At 30.9% G+C, this 24018-nt stretch overlaps 1 protein-coding gene across 1 annotated transcript in view; it reads left to right on the forward strand.

The window, feature by feature from the left end:
• LOC143244010 (basigin-like) overlaps positions 1-19873 on the forward strand; it is a 428663-nt gene extending 408790 nt beyond the window's left edge. Inside the window, exon 5 of the mRNA XM_076487948.1 lies at positions 17544-19873. Within this exon, the coding sequence (XP_076344063.1) occupies positions 17544-17580 (37 nt within the window). The 3' untranslated portion in view covers positions 17581-19873. The remainder of the gene's footprint in view (positions 1-17543) is intronic.
• The last annotated feature ends 4145 nt before the right edge of the window (positions 19874-24018 follow it).

Below are 24018 nucleotides of genomic sequence, written 5' to 3' on the forward strand. Positions count from 1 at the left end.
GATTGATGAGGATAGTGGACATGATCCTGTTTAAAGAAAGGTTAAAAATAAAATCTGTTTGAAGACAAGATTGATGAGGATAGTGGACATGATCCTGTTTAAAGAAAGGTTAAAAATAAAATCTGTTTGAAGACAAGATTGATGAGGATAGTGGACATGATCCTGTTTAAAGAAAGGTTAAAAATAAAATCTGTTTGAAGACAAGATTGATGAGGATAGTGGACAAAGAAAGATAAAAATAAAATCTGTTTAAAGACAAGATTGATGAATAAAAAGAAAGGTTAAAAATAAAATCTGTTTGAAGACAAGATTGATGAGGATAGTGGACATGATCCTGTTTAAAGAAAGGATAAAATAAAATCTGTTTGAAGACAAGATTGATGAGGATAGTGGACATGATCCTGTTTAAAGAAAGGATAAAATAAAATCTGTTTGAAGACAAGATTGATGAGGATAGTGGACATGATCCTGTTTAAAGAAAGGTTAAAATAAAATCTGTTTGAAGACAAGATTGATGAGGATAGTGGACATGATCCTGTTTAAAGAAAGGATAAAAATAAAATCTGTTTGAAGACAAGATTGATGAGGATAGTGGACATGATCCTGTTTAAAGAAAGGATAAAAATAAAATCTGTTTGAAGACAAGATTGATGAGGATAGTGGACATGATCCTGTTTAAAGAAAGGTTAAAAATAAAATCTGTTTGAAGACAAGATTGATGAGGATAGTGGACATGATCCTGTTTAAAGAAAGGTTAAAAATAAAATCTGTTTGAAGACAAGATTGATGAGGATAGTGGACATGATCTGTTTAAAGAAAGGTTAAAAATAAAATCTGTTTGAAGACAAGATTGATGAGGATAGTGGACATGATCCTGTTTAAAGAAAGGATAAAATAAAATCTGTTTGAAGACAAGATTGATGAGGATAGTGGACATGATCCTGTTTAAAGAAAGGATAAAAATAAAATCTGTTTGAAGACAAGATTGATGAGGATAGTGGACATGATCCTGTTTAAAGAAAGGATAAAAACATAAAATCTGTTTGAAGACAAGATTGATGAGGATAGTGGACATGATCCTGTTTAAAGAAAGGATAAAAATAAAATCTGTTTGAAAAAGATTGATGAGGATAGTGGACATGATTTGTTTAAAGACAAGATTGATGAGGATAGTGGACATGATCCTGTTTAAAGAAAGGATAAAAAATAAAATCTGTTTAAGACAAGATTGATGAGGATAGTGGACATGATCCTGTTTAAAGAAAGGATAAAAATAAAATCTGTTTGAAGACAAGATTGATGAGGATAGTGGACATGATCCTGTTTAAAGAAAGGTTAAAAATAAAATCTGTTTGAAGACAAGATTGATGAGGATAGTGGACATGATCCTGTTTAAAGAAAGGTTAAAAATAAAATCTGTTTGAAGACAAGATTGATGAGGATAGTGGACATGATCCTGTTTAAAGAAAGGTTAAAAATAAAATCTGTTTGAAGACAAGATTGATGAGGATAGTGGACATGATCCTGTTTAAAGAAAGGTTAAAAATAAAATCTGTTTGAAGACAAGATTGATGAGGATAGTGGACATGATCCTGTTTAAAGAAAGGATAAAAATAAAATCTGTTTGAAGACAAGATTGATGAGGATAGTGGACATGATCCTGTTTAAAGAAAGGATAAAAATAAAATCTGTTTGAAGACAAGATTGATGAGGATAGTGGACATGATCCTGTTTAAAGAAAGGATAAAATAAAATCTGTTTGAAAGACAAGATTGATGAGGATAGTGGACATGATCCTGTTTAAAGAAAGGATAAAAATAAAATCTGTTTGAAGACAAGATTGATGAGGATAGTGGACATGATCCTGTTTAAAGAAAGGATAAAAATAAAATCTGTTTGAAGACAAGATTGATGAGGATAGTGGACATGATCCTGTTTAAAGAAAGGATAAAAAATAAAATCTGTTTGAAAATCTGTTTGTTTAAAGACAAGATTGATGAGGATAGTGGACATGATCCTGTTTAAAGAAAGGTTAAAAATAAAATCTGTTTGAAGACAAGATTGATGAGGATAGTGGACATGATCCTGTTTAAAGAAAGGATAAAAATAAAATCTGTTTGAAGACAAGATTGATGAGGATAGTGGACATGATCCTGTTTAAAGAAAGGTTAAAAAAGATAAAATCTGTTTGAAGACAAGATTGATGAGGATAGTGGACATGATCCTGTTTAAAGAAAGGTTAAAAATAAAATCTGTTTGAAGACAAGATTGATGAGGATAGTGGACATGATCCTGTTTAAAGAAAGGATAAAAATAAAATCTGTTTGAAGACAAGATTGATGAGGATAGTGGACATGATCCTGTTTAAAGAAATGATAAAAATAAAATCTGTTTAAGACAAGATTGATGAGGATAGTGGACATGATCCTGTTTAAAGAAAGGATAAAATAAAATCTGTTTAAAGACAAGATTGATGAGGATAGTGGACATGATCCTGTTTAAAGAAAGGTTAAAAATAAAATCTGTTTGAAGACAAGATTGATGAGGATAGTGGACATGATCCTGTTTAAAGAAAGGATAAAAATAAAATCTGTTTGAAGACAAGATTGATGAGGATAGTGGACATGATCCTGTTTAAAGAAAGGATAAAAATAAAATCTGTTTGAAGACAAGATTGATGAGGATAGTGGACATGATCCTGTTTAAAGAAAGGATAAAAATAAAATCTGTTTAAAACAAGATCTGTTTTTAAAGACAAGATTGATGAGAGGATAGTTTAAAGAAAGGACATGATCATGATCTGTTTAAAGAAAGGTTAAAAATAAAATCTGTTTGAAGACAAGATTGATGAGGATAGTGGACATGATCCTGTTTAAAGAAAGGATAAAAATAAAATCTGTTTGAAAGACAAGATTGATGAGGATAGTGGACATGATCCTGTTTAAAGAAAGGATAAAAATAAAATCTGTTTGAAGACAAGATTGATGAGGATAGTGGACATGATCCTGTTTAAAGAAAGGAAAAAATAAAATCTGTTTGAAGACAAGATTGATGAGGATAGTGGACATGATCCTGTTTAAAGAAAGGATTAAAAATAAAATCTGTTTGAAGACAAGATTGATGAGGATAGTGGACATGATCCTGTTTAAAGAAAGGATAAAAATAAAATCTGTTTGAAGACAAGATTGATGAGGATAGTGGACATGATCCTGTTTAAAGAAAGGTTAAAAATAAAATCTGTTTGAAGACAAGATTGATGAGGATAGTGGACATGATCCTGTTTAAAGAAAGGATAAAAATAAAATCTGTTTGAAGACAAGATTGATGAGGATAGTGGACATGATCCTGTTTAAAGAAAGGATAAAAATAAAATCTGTTTGAAGACAAGATTGATGAGGATAGTGGACATGATCCTGTTTAAAGAAAGGATAAAAATAAAATCTGTTTGAAGACAAGATTGATGAGGATAGTGGACATGATCCTGTTTAAAGAAAGGTTAAAAATAAAATCTGTTTGAAGACAAGATTGATGAGGATAGTGGACATGATCCTGTTTAAAGAAAGGTTAAAACAAGATAAAATCTGTTTGTTTAAGACAAGATTGATGAGGATAGTGGACATGATCCTGTTTAAAGAAAGGATAAAAATAAAATCTGTTTGAAGACAAGATTGATGAGGATAGTGGACATGATCCTGTTTAAAGAAAGGATAAAAATAAAATCTGTTTGAAGACAAGATTGATGAGGATAGTGGACATGATCCTGTTTAAAGAAAGGTTAAAAATAAAATCTGTTTGAAGACAAGATTGATGAGGATAGTGGACATGATCCTGTTTAAAGAAAGGATAAAAATAAAATAAAATCTGATTTTTAAAGAAGAAAAATAAAATCAAGACAAGATTGATGAGGATAGTGGACATGATCCTGTTTAAAGAAAGGTTAAAAATAAAATCTGTTTGAAGACAAGATTGATGAGGATAGTGGACATGATCCTGTTTAAAGAAAGGTTAAAAATAAAATCTGTTTGAAGACAAGATTGATGAGGATAGTGGACATGATCCTGTTTAAAGAAAGGTTAAAAATAAAATCTGTTTGAAGACAAGATTGATGAGGATAGTGGACATGATCCTGTTTAAAGAAAGGTTAAAAATAAAATCTGTTTGAAGACAAGATTGATGAGGATAGTGGACATGATCCTGTTTAAAGAAAGGATAAAAATAAAATCTGTTTGAAGACAAGATTGATGAGGATAGTGGACATGATCCTGTTTAAAGAAAGGTTAAAAATAAAATCTGTTTGAAGACAAGATTGATGAGGATAGTGGACATGATCCTGTTTAAAGAAAGGATAAAAATAAAATCTGTTTGAAGACAAGATTGATGAGGATAGTGGACATGATCCTGTTTAAAGAAAGGATAAAAATAAAATCTGTTTGAAGACAAGATTGATGAGGATAGTGGACATGATCCTGTTTAAAGAAAGGTTAAAAATAAAATCTGTTTGAAGACAAGATTGATGAGGATAGTGGACATGATCCTGTTTAAAGAAAGGTTAAAAATAAAATCTGTTTGAAGACAAGATTGATGAGGATAGTGGACATGATCCTGTTTAAAGAAAGGATAAAAATAAAATCTGTTTAAAGACAAGATTGATGAGGATAGTGGACATGATCCTGTTTAAAGAAAGGTTAAAAATAAAATCTGTTTGAAGACAAGATTGATGAGGATAGTGGACATGATCCTGTTTAAAGAAAGGTTAAAAATAAAAAAATCTGTTTGAAGACAAGATAAAATCTGTTTAAAGACAAGATTGATGAGGATAGTGGACATGATCCTGTTTAAAGAAAGGTTAAAAATAAAATCTGTTTGAAGACAAGATTGATGAGGATAGTGGACATGATCCTGTTTAAAGAAAGGTTAAAAATAAAATCTGTTTGAAGACAAGATTGATGAGGATAGTGGACATGATCCTGTTTAAAGAAAGGTTAAAAATAAAATCTGTTTGAAGACAAGATTGATGAGGATAGTGGACATGATCCTGTTTAAAGAAAGGTTAAAAATAAAATCTGTTTGAAGACAAGATTGATGAGGATAGTGGACATGATCCTGTTTAAAGAAAGGTTAAAAATAAAATCTGTTTGAAGACAAGATTGATGAGGATAGTGGACATGATCCTGTTTAAAGAAAGGTTAAAAATAAAATCTGTTTGAAGACAAGATTGATGAGGATAGTGGACATGATCCTGTTTAAAGAAAGGATAAAAATAAAATCTGTTTGAAGACAAGATTGATGAGGATAGTGGACATGATCCTGTTTAAAGAAAGGATAAAAATAAAATCTGTTTGAAGACAAGATTGAAGGATAGTGGACATGATCCTGTTTAAAGAAAGGTAAAAAATAAAATCTGTTTACAAGATTGATGAGGATAGTGGACATGATCCTGTTTAAAGAAAGGTTAAAAATAAAATCTGTTTGAAGACAAGATTGATGAGGATAGTGGACATGATCCTGTTTAAAGAAAGGATAAAAATAAAATCTGTTTAAAGACAAGATTGATGAGGATAGTGGACATGATCCTGTTTAAAGAAAGGATAAAAATAAAATCTGTTTGAAGACAAGATTGATGAGGATAGTGGACATGATCCTGTTTAAAGAAAGGATAAAAATAAAATCTGTTTGAAGACAAGATTGATGAGGATAGTGGACATGATCCTGTTTAAAGAAAGGATAAAAATAAAATCTGTTTGTTTAAAGAAAGGTTAAGACAAGACAAGATTGATGAGGATAGTGGACATGATCCTGTTTAAAGAAAGGTTAAAAATAAAATCTGTTTGAAGACAAGATTGATGAGGATAGTGGACATGATCCTGTTTAAAGAAAGGGTTAAAAATAAAATCTGTTTGTTTAAAGAAAGACAAGATTGATGAGGATAGTGGACATGATCCTGTTTAAAGAAAGGTTAAAAATAAAATCTGTTTGAAGACAAGATTGATGAGGATAGTGGACATGATCCTGTTTAAAGAAAGGTTAAAAATAAAATCTGTTTGAAGACAAGATTGATGAGGATAGTGGACATGATCCTGTTTAAAGAAAGGATAAAAATAAAATCTGTTTGAAGACAAGATTGATGAGGATAGTGGACATGATCCTGTTTAAAGAAAGGTTAAAAATAAAATCTGTTTAAAGACAAGATTGATGAGGATAGTGGACATGATCCTGTTTAAAGAAAGGATAAAAATAAAATCTGTTTGAAGACAAGATTGATGAGGATAGTGGACATGATCCTGTTTAAAGAAAGGTTAAAAATAAAATCTGTTTAAAGACAAGATTGATGAGGATAGTGGACATGATCCTGTTTAAAGAAAGGTTAAAAATAAAATCTGTTTGAAGACAAGATTGATGAGGATAGTGGACATGATCCTGTTTAAAGAAAGGATAAAAATAAAATCTGTTTGAAGACAAGATTGATGAGGATAGTGGACATGATCCTGTTTAAAGAAAGGTTAAAAATAAAATCTGTTTGAAGACAAGATTGATGAGGATAGTGGACATGATCCTGTTTAAAGAAAGGTTAAAAATAAAATCTGTTTGAAGACAAGATTGATGAGGATAGTGGACATGATCCTGTTTAAAGAAAGGTTAAAAATAAAATCTGTTTGAAGACAAGATTGATGAGGATAGTGGACATGATCCTGTTTAAAGAAAGGATAAAAATAAAATCTGTTTGAAGACAAGATTGATGAGGATAGTGGACATGATCCTGTTTAAAGAAAGGAAGACAAGATTGATGAAAGTGGACATGATCTGTTTAAAGAAAGGATAAAAATAAAATCAAGATTGATGAGGATAGTGGACATGATCCTGTTTAAAGAAAGGATAAAAATAAAATCTGTTTGAAGACAAGATTGATGAGGATAGTGGACATGATCCTGTTTAAAGAAAGGTTAAAAATAAAATCTGTTTGAAGACAAGATTGATGAGGATAGTGGACATGATCCTGTTTAAAGAAAGGATAAAAATAAAATCTGTTTGAAGACAAGATTGATGAGGATAGTGGACATGATCCTGTTTAAAGAAAGGATAAAAATAAAATCTGTTTGAAGACAAGATTGATGAGGATAGTGGACATGATCCTGTTTAAAGAAAGGTTAAAAATAAAATCTGTTTGAAGACAAGATTGATGAGGATAGTGGACATGATCCTGTTTAAAGAAAGGTTAAAAATAAAATCTGTTTGAAGACAAGATTGATGAGGATAGTGGACATGATCCTGTTTAAAGAAAGGTTAAAAATAAAATCTGTTTGAAGACAAGATTGATGAGGATAGTGGACATGATCCTGTTTAAAGAAAGGTTAAAAATAAAATCTGTTTGAAGACAAGATTGATGAGGATAGTGGACATGATCCTGTTTAAAGAAAGGATAAAAATAAAATCTGTTTGAAGACAAGATTGATGAGGATAGTGGACATGATCCTGTTTAAAGAAAGGATAAAAATAAAATCTGTTTGAAGACAAGATTGATGAGGATAGTGGACATGATCCTGTTTAAAGAAAGGATAAAAATAAAATCTGTTTAAAGACAAGATTGATGAGGATAGTGGACATGATCCTGTTTAAAGAAAGGATAAAAATAAAATCTGTTTGAAGACAAGATTGATGAGGATAGTGGACATGATCCTGTTTAAAGAAAGGATAAAAATAAAATCTGTTTAAAGACAAGATTGATGAGGATAGTGGACATGATCCTGTTTAAAGAAAGGATAAAAATAAAATCTGTTTGAAGACAAGATTGATGAGGATAGTGGACATGATCCTGTTTAAAGAAAGGATAAAAATAAAATCTGTTTGAAGACAAGATTGATGAGGATAGTGGACATGATCCTGTTTAAAGAAAGGTTAAAAATAAAATCTGTTTGAAGACAAGATTGATGAGGATAGTGGACATGATCCTGTTTAAAGAAAGGTTAAAAATAAAATCTGTTTGAAGACAAGATTGATGAGGATAGTGGACATGATCCTGTTTAAAGAAAGGTTAAAAATAAAATCTGTTTGAAGACAAGATTGATGAGGATAGTGGACATGATTCTGTTTAAAGAAAGGATAAAAATAAAATCTGTTTGAAGACAAGATTGATGAGGATAGTGGACATGATCCTGTTTAAAGAAAGGATAAAAATAAAATCTGTTTGAAGACAAGATTGATGAGGATAGTGGACATGATCCTGTTTAAAGAAAGGATAAAAATAAAATCTGTTTAAAGACAAGATTGATGAGGATAGTGGACATGATCCTGTTTAAAGAAAGGATAAAAATAAAATCTGTTTGAAGACAAGATTGATGAGGATAGTGGACATGATCCTGTTTAAAGAAAGGATAAAAATAAAATCTGTTTGAAGACAAGATTGATGAGGATAGTGGACATGATCCTGTTTAAAGAAAGGATAAAAATAAAATCTGTTTGAAGACAAGATTGATGAGGATAGTGGACATGATCCTGTTTAAAGAAAGGATAAAAATAAAATCTGTTTGAAGACAAGATTGATGAGGATAGTGGACATGATAAAATCTGTTTAAAGAATGAGGATAGTGGACATGATCCTGTTTAAAGGAAATCTGTTTAAAGACAAGATTGATGAGGATAATGGACATGATCTTGTTTAAAGAAAGGTTAAAAATAAAATCTGTTTGAAGACAAGATTGATGAGGATAGTGGACATGATCCTGTTTAAAGAAAGGTTAAAAATAAAATCTGTTTGAAGACAAGATTGATGAGGATAGTGGACATGATCCTGTTTAAAGAAAGGATAAAAATAAAATCTGTTTGAAGACAAGATTGATGAGGATAGTGGACATGATCCTGTTTAAAGAAAGGATAAAAATAAAATCTGTTTGAAGACAAGACAAGATTGATGAGGATAGTGGACATGATCCTGTTTAAAGAAAGGATAAAAATAAAATCTGTTTAAAGACAAGATTGATGAGGATAGTGGACATGATCCTGTTTAAAGAAAGGATAAAAATAAAATCTGTTTGAAGACAAGATTGATGAGGATAGTGGACATGATCCTGTTTAAAGAAAGGATAAAAATAAAATCTGTTTAAAGACAAGATTGATGAGGATAGTGGACATGATCCTGTTTAAAGAAAGGTTAAAAATAAAATCTGTTTGAAGACAAGATTGATGAGGATAGTGGACATGATCCTGTTTAAAGAAAGGATAAAAATAAAATCTGTTTAAAGACAAGATTGATGAGGATAGTGGACATGATCCTGTTTAAAGAAAGGATAAAAATAAAATCTGTTTGAAGACAAGATTGATGAGGATAGTGGACATGATCCTGTTTAAAGAAAGGATAAAAATAAAATCTGTTTAAAGACAAGATTGATGAGGATAGTGGACATGATCCTGTTTAAAGAAAGGATAAAAATAAAATCTGTTTAAAGACAAGATTGATGAGGATAGTGGACATGATCCTGTTTAAAGAAAGGATAAAAATAAAATCTGTTTGAAGACAAGATTGATGAGGATAGTGGACATGATCCTGTTTAAAGAAAGGATAAAAATAAAATCTGTTTGAAGACAAGATTGATGAGGATAGTGGACATGATCCTGTTTAAAGAAAGGATAAAAATAAAATCTGTTTGAAGACAAGATTGATGAGGATAGTGGACATGATCCTGTTTAAAGAAAGGATAAAAATAAAATCTGTTTGAAGACAAGATTGATGAGGATAGTGGACATGATTCTGTTTAAAGAAAGGATAAAAATAAAATCTGTTTGAAGACAAGATTGATGAGGATAGTGGACATGATCCTGTTTAAAGAAAGGATAAAAATAAAATCTGTTTAAAGACAAGATTGAAATATCATGATTTTTAAAGAAAGGATAAAAATAAAATCTGTTTGAAGACAAGATTGATGAGGATAGTGATCCTGTTTAAAGAAAGGATAAAAATAAAATCTGTTTGAAGACAAGATTGATGAGGATAGTGGACATGATCCTGTTTAAAGAAAGGTTAAAAATAAAATCTGTTTAAAGACAAGATTGATGAGGATAGTGGACATGATCCTGTTTAAAGAAAGGATAAAAATAAAATCTGTTTGAAGACAAGATTGATGAGGATAGTGGACATGATCCTGTTTAAAGAAAGGATAAAAATAAAATCTGTTTGAAGACAAGATTGATGAGGATAGTGGACATGATCCTGTTTAAAGAAAGGTTAAAAATAAAATCTGTTTGAAGACAAGATTGATGAGGATAGTGGACATGATCCTGTTTAAAGAAAGGTTAAAAATAAAATCTGTTTGAAGACAAGATTGATGAGGATAGTGGACATGATCCTGTTTAAAGAAAGGATAAAAATAAAATCTGTTTGAAGACAAGATTGATGAGGATAGTGGACATGATCCTGTTTAAAGAAAGGTTAAAAATAAAATCTGTTTGAAGACAAGATTGATGAGGATAGTGGACATGATCCTGTTTAAAGAAAGGTTAAAAATAAAATCTGTTTGAAGACAAGATTGATGAGGATAGTGGACATGATCCTGTTTAAAGAAAGGTTAAAAATAAAATCTGTTTGAAGACAAGATTGATGAGGATAGTGGACATGATCCTGTTTAAAGAAAGGTTAAAAATAAAATCTGTTTAAAGACAAGATTGATGAGGATAGTGGACATGATCCTGTTTAAAGAAAGGTTAAAAATAAAATCTGTTTGAAGACAAGATTGATGAGGATAGTGGACATGATCCTGTTTAAAGAAAGGTTAAAAATAAAATCTGTTTGAAGACAAGATTGATGAGGATAGTGGACATGATCCTGTTTAAAGAAAGGTTAAAAATAAAATCTGTTTGAAGACAAGATTGATGAGGATAGTGGACATGATCCTGTTTAAAGAAAGGTTAAAAATAAAATCTGTTTGAAGACAAGATTGATGAGGATAGTGGACATGATCCTGTTTAAAGAAAGGTTAAAAATAAAATCTGTTTGAAGACAAGATTGATGAGGATAGTGGACATGATCCTGTTTAAAGAAAGGTTAAAAATAAAATCTGTTTGAAGACAAGATTGATGAGGATAGTGGACATGATCCTGTTTAAAGAAAGGTTAAAAATAAAATCTGTTTGAAGACAAGATTGATGAGGATAGTGGACATGATCCTGTTTAAAGAAAGGTTAAAAATAAAATCTGTTTGAAGACAAGATTGATGAGGATAGTGGACATGATCCTGTTTAAAGAAAGGTTAAAAATAAAATCTGTTTGAAGACAAGATTGATGAGGATAGTGGACATGATCCTGTTTAAAGAAAGGTTAAAAATAAAAAGATTGATGAGGATAGTGAGGATAGTGGACATGATCCTGTTTAAAGAAAGGTTAAAAATAAAATCTGTTTGAAGACAAGATTGATGAGGATAGTGGACATGATCCTGTTTAAAGAAAGGTTAAAAATAAAATCTGTTTGAAGACAAGATTGATGAGGATAGTGGACATGATCCTGTTTAAAGAAAGGTTAAAAATAAAATCTGTTTGAAGACAAGATTGATGAGGATAGTGGACATGATCCTGTTTAAAGAAAGGTTAAAAATAAAATCTGTTTGAAGACAAGATTGATGAGGATAGTGGACATGATCCTGTTTAAAGAAAGGTTAAAAATAAAATCTGTTTGAAGACAAGATTGATGAGGATAGTGGACATGATCCTGTTTAAAGAAAGGTTAAAAAAGATAAAATCTGTTTGAAGACAAGATTGATGAGGATAGTGGACATGATCCTGTTTAAAGAAAGGTTAAAAATAAAATCTGTTTGAAGACAAGATTGATGAGGATAGTGGACATGATCCTGTTTAAAGAAAGGTTAAAAATAAAATCTGTTTGAAGACAAGATTGATGAGGATAGTGGACATGATCCTGTTTAAAGAAAGGTTAAAAATAAAATCTGTTTGAAGACAAGATTGATGAGGATAGTGGACATGATCCTGTTTAAAGAAAGGTTAAAATCTGTTTATAAAATCTGTTTTAAAGAAAGAAAATAAAATCTGTTTACAAGATTGATGAGGATAGTGGACATGATCCTGTTTAAAGAAAGGTTAAAAATAAAATCTGTTTAGGATAGACAAGATTATGAGGATAGTGGACATGATCCTGTTTAAAGAAAGGTTAAAAATAAAATCTGTTTGAAGACAAGATTGATGAGGATAGTGGACATGATCCTGTTTAAAGAAAGGTTAAAAATAAAATCTGTTTGAAGACAAGATTGATGAGGATAGTGGACATGATCCTGTTTAAAGAAAGGTTAAAAATAAAATCTGTTTGAAGACAAGATTGATGAGGATAGTGGACATGATCCTGTTTAAAGAAAGGTTAAAAATAAAATCTGTTTAAAGACAAGATTGATGAGGATAGTGGACATGATCCTGTTTAAAGAAAGGTTAAAAATAAAATCTGTTTGAAGACAAGATTGATGAGGATAGTGGACATGATCCTGTTTAAAGAAAGGTTAAAAATAAAATCTGTTTGAAGACAAGATTGATGAGGATAGTGGACATGATCCTGTTTAAAGAAAGGTTAAAAATAAAATCTGTTTGAAGACAAGATTGATGAGGATAGTGGACATGATCCTGTTTAAAGAAAGGTTAAAAATAAAATCTGTTTAAAGACAAGATTGATGAGGATAGTGGACATGATCCTGTTTAAAGAAAGGTTAAAAATAAAATCTGTTTGAAGACAAGATTGATGAGGATAGTGGACATGATCCTGTTTAAAGAAAGGTTAAAAATAAAATCTGTTTGAAGACAAGATTGATGAGGATAGTGGACATGATCCTGTTTAAAGAAAGGTTAAAAATAAAATCTGTTTAAGACAAGATTGATGAGGATAGTGGACATGATCCTGTTTAAAGAAAGGTTAAAAATAAAATCTGTTTTGAAGACAAGATTGATGAGGATAGTGGACATGATCCTGTTTAAAGAAAGGTAAAAATAAAAATAAAATCTGTTTGAAAGACAAGATTGATGAGGATAGTGGACATGATCCTGTTTAAAGAAAGGTTAAAAATAAAATCTGTTTGAAGACAAGATTGATGAGGATAGTGGACATGATCCTGTTTAAAGAAAGGTTAAAAATAAAATCTGTTTGAAGACAAGATTGATGAGGATAGTGGACATGATCCTGTTTAAAGAAAGGTTAAAAATAAAATCTGTTTGAAGACAAGATTGATGAGGATAGTGGACATGATCCTGTTTAAAGAAAGGTTAAAATAAAATCTGTTTAAAGACAAGATTGATGAGGATAGTGGACATGATCCTGTTTAAAGAAAGGTTAAAAATAAAATCTGTTTGAAGACAAGATTGATGAGGATAGTGGACATGATCCTGTTTAAAGAAAGGTTAAAAATAAAATCTGTTTGAAGACAAGATTGATGAGGATAGTGGACATGATCCTGTTTAAAGAAAGGTTAAAAATAAAATCTGTTTAAAGACAAGATTGATGAGGATAGTGGACATGATCCTGTTTAAAGAAAGGTTAAAAATAAAATCTGTTTGAAGACAAGATTGATGAGGATAGTGGACATGATCCTGTTTAAAGAAAGGTTAAAAATAAAATCTGTTTGAAGACAAGATTGATGAGGATAGTGGACATGATCCTGTTTAAAGAAAGGTTAAAAATAAAATCTGTTTGAAGACAAGATTGATGAGGATAGTGGACATGATCCTGTTTAAAGAAAGGTTAAAAATAAAATCTGTTTGAAGACAAGATTGATGAGGATAGTGGACATGATCCTGTTTAAAGAAAGGATAAAAATAAAATCTGTTTAAAGACAAGATTGATGAGGATAGTGGACATGATCCTGTTTAAAGAAAGGTTAAAAATAAAATCTGTTTGAAGACAAGATTGATGAGGATAGTGGACATGATCCTGTTTAAAGAAAGGTTAAAAATAAAATCTGTTTGAAGACAAGATTGATGAGGATAGTGGACATGATCCTGTTTAAAGAAAGGTTAAAAATAAAATCTGTTTGAAGACAAGATTGATGAGGATAGTGGACATGATCCTGTTTAAAGAAAGGTTAAAAATAAAATCTGTTTGAAGACAAGATTGATGAGGATAGTGGACATGATCCTGTTTAAAGAAAGGTTAAAAATAAAATCTGTTTGAAGACAAGATTGATGAGGATAGTGGACATGATCCTGTTTAAAGAAAGGTTAAAAATAAAATCTGTTTGAAGACAAGATTGATGAGGATAGTGGACATGATCCTGTTTAAAGAAAGGTTAAAAATAAAATCTGTTTGAAGACAAGATTGATGAGGATAGTGGACATGATCCTGTTTAAAGAAAGGATAAAAATAAAATCTGTTTGAAGACAAGATTAATGAGGATAGTGTACATGATCCTGTTTAAAGAAAGGTTAAAAATAAAATCTGTTTAGAGACAAGATTGATGAGGATAGTGGACATGATCCTGTTTAAAGAAAGGTTAAAAATAAAATCTGTTTGAAGACAAGATTGATGAGGATAGTGGACATGATCCTGTTTAAAGAAAGGATAAAAATAAAATCTGTTTGAAGACAAGATTAATGAGGATAGTGTACATGATCCTGTTTAAAGAAAGGATAAAAATAAAATCTGTTTAAAGACAAGATTGATAAGGACAGTGGACATGATCCACTTTAAAGAAAGGTTAAAAATAAAATCTGTTTAGAGACAAGATTGATGAGGATAGTGGACATGATCCTGTTTAAAGAAAGGTTAAAAATAAAATCTATGTGAAGACAAGATTGATGAGGATAGTGGACATGATCCTGTTTAAAGAAAGGTTAAAAATAAAATCTGTTTGAAGACAAGATTGATGAGGATAGTGGACATGATCCTGTTTAAAGAAAGGATAAAAATAAAATCTGTTTAAAGACAAGATTGATGAGGATAGTGGACATGATCCTGTTTAAAGAAAGGTTAAAAATAAAATCTGTTTGAAGACAAGATTGATGAGGATAGTGGACATGATCCTGTTTAAAGAAAGGTTAAAAATAAAATCTCTTTAAAGACAAGATTGATGAGGATAGTGGACATGATCCTGTTTAAAGAAAGGTTAAAAATAAAATCTGTTTAAAGACAAGATTGATGAGGATAGTGGACATGATCCTGTTTAAAGAAAGGTTAAAAATAAAATCTGTTTAAAGACAAGATTGATGAGGATAGTGGACATGATCCTGTTTAAAGAAAGGTTAAAAATAAAATCTGTTTGAAGACAAGATTGATGAGGATAGTGGACATGATCCTGTTTAAAGAAAGGATAAAAATAAAATCTGTTTAAAGACAAGATTGATGAGGATAGTGGACATGATCCTGTTTAAAGAAAGGCTAAAAATAAAATCTGTTTGAAGACAAGATTGATGAGGATAATGGACATGATCCTGTTTAAAGAAAGGTTAAAAATAAAATCTGTTTGCAGACAAGATTGATGAGAATAGTGGACATGATCCTGTTTAAAGAAAGGTTAAAAATAAAATCTGTTTGAAGACAAGATTAATGAGGATAGTGTACATGATCCACTTTAAAGAAAGGTTAAAAATAAAATCTGTTTAGAGACAAGATTGATGAGGATAGTGGACATGATCCTGTTTAAAGAAAGGCTAAAAATAAAATCTGTTTGAAGACAAGATTGATGAGGATAGTGGACATGATCCTGTTTAAAGAAAAGATAAAAATAAAATCTGTTTGAAGACAAGATTAATGAGGATAGTGTACATGATCCTGTTTAAAGAAAGGTTAAAAATAAAATCTGTTTGAAGACAAGATTAATGAGGATAATGGACATGATCCTGTTTAAAGAAAGGATAAAAATAAAATCTGTTTGAAGACAAGATTAATGAGGATAGTGGACATGATCCTGTTTAAAGAAAGGATAAAAATAAAATCTGTTTAAAGACAAGATTGATAAGGACAGTGGACATGATCCACTTTAAAGAAAGGTTAAAAATAAAATCTGTTTAGAGACAAGATTGATGAGGATAGTGGACATGATCCTGTTTAAAGAAAGGTTAAAAATAAAATCTGTTTGAAGACAAGATTGATGAGGATAGTGGACATGATCCTGTTTAAAGAAAGGTTAAAAATAAAATCTGTTTGAAGACAAGATTGATGAGGATAGTGGACATGATCCTGTTTAAAGAAAGGTTAAAAATAAAATCTGTTTGAAGACAAGATTGATGAGGATAGTGGACATGATCCTGTTTAAAGAAAGGTTAAAAATAAAATCTGTTTGAAGACAAGATTGATGAGGATAGTGGACATGATCCTGTTTAAAGAAAGGTTAAAAATAAAATCTGTTTAGAGACAAGATTGATGAGGATAGTGGACATGATCCTGTTTAAAGAAAGGTTAAAAATAAAATCTATGTGAAGACAAGATTGATGAGGATAGTAGACATGATCCTGTTTAAAGAAAGGTTGAAAATAAAATCTGTTTGAAGACAAGATTGATGAGGATAGTGGACATGATCCTGTTTAAAGAAAGGATAAAAATAAAATCTGTTTAAAGACAAGATTGATGAGGATAGTGGACATGATCCTGTTTAAAGAAAGGTTAAAAATAAAATCTGTTTGAAGACAAGATTGAAGAGGATAGTGGACATGATCCTGTTTAAAGAAAGGTTAAAAATAAAATCTGTTTGAAGATGAGATCGATGAGGATAGTGGACATGATCCTGTTTAAAGAAAGTGTAACTGTTCTTCTACTGTTCTAGTGTAACTGTTCTTCTACTGCTGTAGAGTAACTTTTCTTCTACTGTTCTAGTGTAACTGTTCTTCTACTGTTCTAGAGTAACTGTTCTTCTACTGTTCTAGTGTAACTGTTCTTCTACTGTTCTAGTGTAACTGTTCTTCTACTGTTCTAGAGTAACTGTTCTTCTACTGTTCTAGTGTAACTGTTCTACCACTGTTCTAGTGTAACTGTTCTTCTACTGTTCTAGAGTAACTGTTCTTCTACTGTTCTAGTGTAACTGTTCTACCACTGTTCTAGTGTAACTGTTCTACCACTGTTCTAGTGTAACTGTTCTTCTACTGTTCTAGAGTAACTGTTCTTCTACTGTTCTAGAGTAACTGTTCTTCTATTGTTCTAGTGTAACTGTTCTTCTACTGTTCTAGTGTAACTGTTCTTCTACTGTGTTAGTGTAACTGTTCTTCTGTTCTAGCGTAACTGTTCTTCTGCTGTTCTAGTGTAACTGTTCTTCTACTCTTCTAGAGTAACTGTTCTTCTACTGTTCTAGTGTAACTGTTCTACCACTGTTCTAGTGTAACTGTTCTTCTACTGTTCTAGTGTAACTGTTCTACTCTTATAATGTAACTTTTATTCTACTGCTTTAATGTGGCTTTTTTCTAATTTTCTAACGTAACTATTCTTAAATGTTCATAAACTTTAAGGTAATTACAAATATAGGGATTTATTTCAGGTCCTATTAAAGACGTGAAGGAAATATAATTCCACTTTAATGTTAACAGCTGTACGTGAATTTCACACATAAATCACAACTATTTACGGCCTCATTTTTTCACAGAGCTATAAAGAAATCGAAGAAAAAAGTTTTCCTCTAGAACACGTACTCGATGGGACCAAATCTTCAAAAGACTTTAGTATTTGATTCACGTAGATGTTGTGTCCTAGAGTGTAAAAATGGTTGGAAGGTTACGGATTGGAAGCAGCCGGATATAGTCAAACTGAGTCAATGCTATTTTGTGAACGGACTTTTCCTATCTTTTACTTACTACCCCGGTTTTGATGTTCCTGATTTCTCTTTTTCGTAAACAATGCTCTTAATTGTAGTTAATTTTTATAATATATTTTTGGAAATCGCGAAATCTTAATTCAGCCTAAAAAAATTAAACATTATATATATGCTAGGATGTTTTAAATTGATTAACTGTAAACACTGTGGTAATGTATTTGTATAGTAATCACTGATAGTGTATTCTAACGATGAACAATGTGTTATTGTATTCTGAGAATACATATTGTGGTATTATACTATATTAATGAGCAATGTGATACTGTACTTTAAAACTAACAAGAGACACTGTGGTATTTCACTCTGACAATGAATATTGTGGTAGTATATTGTAATAATAAAAAATATAATCTTCTACTCTAACAATACACGATGTAGTAGTTTATTCTCATAATAAACACTGTGTCATTGTAGTCTGAGAGTAATCAGTGCTTTATCCAATAAGAAATAATACCACAAGTAAACTTAAAGCTAATCTTTACTTCTGTAAATTCAAATAAACTCCTTCACTGACTCAGATACTGGCATAAGAAAAGAGGAAGTAAGGAATCGACTGTCACTCTTATAACTCTCTCATAGTTTAAAGTGCTGAAAATATCTTGTATTAGTTCACTAAATCGAATCCAGTTCCGTAATCCGGAGATGTATTATAGGAACCGTGCTTCTATCAACCAGTATTGCTCCGAAATACAGAACCATACCACTCAAATTATGTTCCTAACGAAATATATTAATAAAAAGCGTTCAGTAATAATAAAATGTTTCCATGAAAAAGGAGTTAATTCTAATACAAACGAGTTTTTATTCAGCTATGCACTTCAATAAATAGAAAAATGTTCCTGATTGACCGCATTTATCACGTGTTGTGGTTATTAGTTCCTTATTAGGAAAGTTCTGATTGTTAGGACTAAAACATTAGTTTGTAATTTCCGGTAAAGAAGGGTCAGTACATTTACGTTTTGTGTTTGTTTCACTAGTCGTTGTTTTTTTCTAATGTCAGGAAATTAAATGTGCAATTAAATTTGTTTGTAGTTAAGCACATAGCTACATTGCCTCAAAATCCACTTTTTAGAGTTGTACGTCCGCAGACGTATCGCTGTGCCTTAAATAGAATCATTATGGAATACATTAATTTATAGGTAATTTTGAAATTATCTAAAGATGTTATTAAAATAATTCATCCATTTAATTCTTCCATTTCACCATCCTCAGCATCGGTTGGTCACGCCAAATCTGGCCTGCAGAAACCTGGAAGATCCATGTTTTTTAAACCTCTTCTATCAATACATGTTGTTTCACAATAAGGGATCCATTTCTCTGTTTTACTCAAGCCGGAGTTTTATTGACTCATTTTTTCTAGGCTATTTTCACCCCTTTCTGTTCTTTTATCGCCTGCCTTCTTTTCTGGTACCTAATTTTTTATTTTGCCGTTACGGACTAACCTACTTTCTTTCTTAAATCTTACAGGATTATGAGGAACAGAATATTTCAGAGGTCCCACATTATTGGCTTTTCTTAGTCTCATTCGATATTCTCAATGGCCAAACAAGATATTCGTGAAGTGTCTTAATAGAAAACGTTTTATCAAGTGTTCTTACAGCAAATATCTGTCAATTTTAGGCTGATATTTAAATGTTTCACATTACCAAGTTACAAAAACAAAGATACGAAGTAGGAATAGGCAGAATGACGACCACACCCCTTTGAAGTTGTACCGTGTCAAAAATCGCCAAGGCGGGTAATGTTTACCCGCCCATTCCTACCTTGTTTCCTTACTTTTTGATGCTCCCATTCTTACTTCCTAATTTTTTATTTAAAAATATGTTACACTTTTAAAGATGCTAATAATCAGTTTACAAACCAGCGTCTTCATTAAGCATATCCTAATCCATATCTTTATATCCTAACTTAAACAATAAGAAAGTTTAATATGTTAAACTTTCTGAAGAAGTATTAAAACTGGCGTTAAAGTATCTGATAGAAAAGTTTCATTCTTGTTGTGGAGTTATTTGGAAACTTAAATATGAAAATTAAATAAGATATCTTGAATAAATTTAAACGTTTTTCAAAGAACATTGGAAAATAAAAACCATCTAATATATTTACTGCTTATTGTGAGATATGAATACTAATCTACATATATGATCCATTGGAAAATATAAACCGTGCATTTATAATTGTTGTGTTAATTGGATATGAGTTACCGACATGTTGTAAGTACAACACCTTAAACGTTGAGCATAATTAATATTTTAATTATATATTTCACACACTCTACAAATTTAGGCCCGGCATGGCCAAGCGTGTTAAGGCGTGCGACTCGTAATCTGAGGGTCGCGGGTTCGCATCCCCTTCGCGCCAAACATGCTCGCCCTTTCAGTCGTGGGGACGTTATAATGTGACGGTCAATCCCACTATTCGTTGGTAAAAGAGTAGCCCAAGAGTTGGCGGTGGGTGGTGATGACTAGCTGCCTTTCCTCTAGTCTTACACTACTAAATTAGGGACGGCTAGCACAGATAGCCTTCGAGTAGCTTTGTGCGAAATTGAAAACAAACAAACAAACAATCTACAAAATTAAAACTTGGAGCTTTAATAACGTGATATCTAAAACCTGAAAGGTACACCTTAACAATGATCAACAAAATGATTTAAAACTTAAGACAATATGTCTTGCTTAAAGTTTATTTTGTTTAAATTAAAAATCTTTTTTCATTATTTAGATAAAGAAACAACACACTGTGTTTTGTTTTTACAGAGCAAAAATTGTAAGTCAAACACTTTGTTGAAATTAAGGTATGTTTGTCATTATTTAAATAATAAAGACCATAAAGAAACAAATAAAAGTGTATAGTTATTTAACTGTTTTCTAATTAAAGAGTTTACTCCTGATTGTATTATCTTATTAGAATCTACAGCTCAGTATATTTTGTATTAACTTTTGGGTTCTATATATAGATTCCACAAGATGGAAATAAATTGATTAGGCTACGGATGGTTGTGGTCTTGTTATTAGTGAGTAATTAGATGAGAAAACGTGTCTTCCCTGGGAAATTACTAGCGTTCTTAGTGTTCTGGTTTGCGAACATGGATGATAAAGTCGGAGCACTTTGCTCATGAGACACAGCCAGAAGGTCTTTGGTATACATTCATTACTGACCTATCATGTCCATCTTGACCTGCTGGTCACTAGATATTCTTCATGAAATCAGTCTTGGTTTGTAGGAACAAATTAACTTAATTAATTTAATATCAGTTATGTTCTAAACAGTAGAGGCTGGGGATATGGGACAGAAAGTAGATTACTTAGGAAGATTGAATTTATCACACTAATCCTTGAAATTTCATAGTTATAGCAAATACTATCAGGAAAAAAAAGACTTAGGGTGTTTTTGATACATTTTCCTCGAGTCTATACCATAATAAACAAGATTAAGAGAAAGGCTACGGTTTTACGTCTTTTATCCCACATTCTTATAATTCAAGTGTTCGCAGAAGCTATGAGAAGGAAAGTATCTCTTTGGATATTAACTCAATAATTCATCTACCATTACAGAAACAGACAAAGAAATATCAGACGAACTTTCTAAAGACGTTTGAACAAGCTGGTCAAATACTTAAATAATAAATAAAGATTTCTTGAGGTCCTATGGAGAAGCAGCTTTTGATTATTGTGTTAAATCAATAAAAGATAAAGTTAACCGTAAATGTGGTCTCTGTTTACTCTGGCAGAACAATGGAGACAAATACTGTTTGTAACATGTCTAACATAGTTTATGTTTGTCATTTATATAACAGGGTATATAATGTTTGTAACTTGTTTAATATAGTTTACGTTTAACGTTTATATAACAAAATATGTACTGTTTGTAACATGTCTAACACCAGCTAAAGATATATATGCAATAGTATATGCATATATAAAAAACAAATGAAAAATATATGTAACAGTACATAGATATAGATAAAATATCAACTGAAGATAAATGTAACAGTAGATCCATATAGATAAAACACCAAATGAAGATATATGTAACACTACATCCATATAGTACATGGATATAGAGAAAACACAAATTGAATTACTTATAGCCAAAATACCTTATCATAGCAACAGACTCACATTTGTTCCTGTTTATTGTTATTATGCGCCTGAAAATTCTGACATCGGTATATATGAACTAAGCTCTTGTTTTCTGTTAATAATATCAACGAATTATTTCAATTTATTGATATGTTTAGTTCTTTACGTTTGTCTTGATATAACACTGTTTAATGTAGATATTATTGTTTAATTTATTTTGTGAATGAATATTGTATGCTTGTTTAGTTTTTTATTATAAAAGTGTTAAAACCAGGCGATTATTGGATGTTGTGTTTGTAACTCATTGATGTCGAGAATGTAGATAGCAGACGATTTAGTAATAAACATACAAATTGTATGGATTGAGCGAGAAACAGCAGAGAGACGAAGACGATAGTAGAATAGAGTAAAGATTATTGGATGTTGTGTTTGTAACTCATTGATGTCGAGAATGTAGATAGCAGACGATTTAGTAATAAACATACAAATTGTATGGATTGAGCGAGAAACAGCAGAGAGACGAAGACGATAGTAGAATAGAGTAAAGACAGAGCCACATAGATGTTCAGCATGAAGTTAACTTTGATAGACGTGATAGGCCTAAAGAGTAAGATAGGCCTAACGTTTAAGATGTTAAAATAAGACTAACACTAGAAAGCGAGATAAGAAGAATAACTTATTCCTTTAAAACTTGGTCCTAATATAAGTGAATCAGCCTGAGTACAATTTGACAAAAGGAACAGAGGATATTTTGAAGAAAGACAAGATAAATACTGGAATAGCAGAATACGACTGCAGTAACTCACATTACAATTGCAAGTGAATTATGCACGGAATATTAGTGCAATATAAATAGGAAATGTAGTTCAGTGTCAACTGATATTCTAAAACCATTCAATAGGCGTAAGTGGACTTTAAAAGAAGATAGCCATAATAGTATTTATGATATCTCTATGTGCTTTATAGTGTAAATGATTTGATGTATTTACGTTCAACTAGTTCTAATATATATTTATTATTCTAAAAACGTGTGGAGAGCGTGCTGTTCGTTTATCATTCAATTTATCACCAGCGAGTTATAGACACCTACTGTACAAGAGTTCTAAATTCAACAACAACATCGTATTATATAAGCCTTTAATTGACAATTGGCGGACAGAACTAACCTTAACATCTGACAACGTGCTGTTAACGTCACTTCTATGTTCATTTTGATACATATAAAAGATTGAAACAAATAGTTTAAGCTTTTGATAGTTTAAGAACTAATATTTTCACGGGATTTAATTCGATTTTTATCAAATCAATTAGCTGCAATACAACAAAAAAAAATTAAAGATCACATCAGTCTTGGGGCCGTGGACAAGTTATAAATGGGACAAACAAATCTCATTTGATATAACAAGAGTAGCGAAGAGATGGCGGTGTACGTTGTTTATTAGCTACCTTCCCTCTAGTCGATGACTTCCAAAATCATGTACGATTGGTAAAAATATCCCTCATGTACATTTGCACGAAATTCAACAAATAAGCATACTTGCTTAAGTTTAAATCGGTATAAGAAATTAGAGTGTATCATACATTTTCCAATAGGATGAGAAGAAATAGTGAGTTTCTCTATATGGTACACCTAATGGTTGTTAAACGTTTAGTGGTGCTTGTAGTTCTGTGTTTTACACGCGAGTTCCTTCTGTGGGGTGAGAAAATTAGAATCCCAGTTTGAACGTAACTGATATTTTGGAAATATATCCCCAAAACAAGGAATATATTGGTTTTAGTTCCACTAGTTGAATGTCTAGATTAAATCAGTTTGTATCTATATATATATATCATAAAAACAAAGAATATATTGAGTCTAGTTTTTCTAGTTGAATGTCTAGATTAAATCAGTTTGTATCTATATATATATCCTAAAAACAAAGAATATATTGAGTCTAGTTTTTCTAGTTGAATGTCTAGATTAAATCAGTTTGTATCTATATATATATCCTAAAAACAAAGAATATATTGAGTCTAGTTTTTCTAATTGAATGTCTAGATTAAATCAGTTTGTATCAATATATATATATATATATCCTAAAGACAAGGAATATATTGATTCTAGTTCTTCTAGTTGAATGTCTAGATTTAATCAGTTTGTATCAATATATTTCCAAGGTATCAGT

The sequence above is a fragment of the Tachypleus tridentatus genome, chromosome 2, assembly GCF_004210375.1.
Source record: "Tachypleus tridentatus isolate NWPU-2018 chromosome 2, ASM421037v1, whole genome shotgun sequence".
NCBI classification, from domain to species: domain Eukaryota; kingdom Metazoa; phylum Arthropoda; class Merostomata; order Xiphosura; family Limulidae; genus Tachypleus; species Tachypleus tridentatus.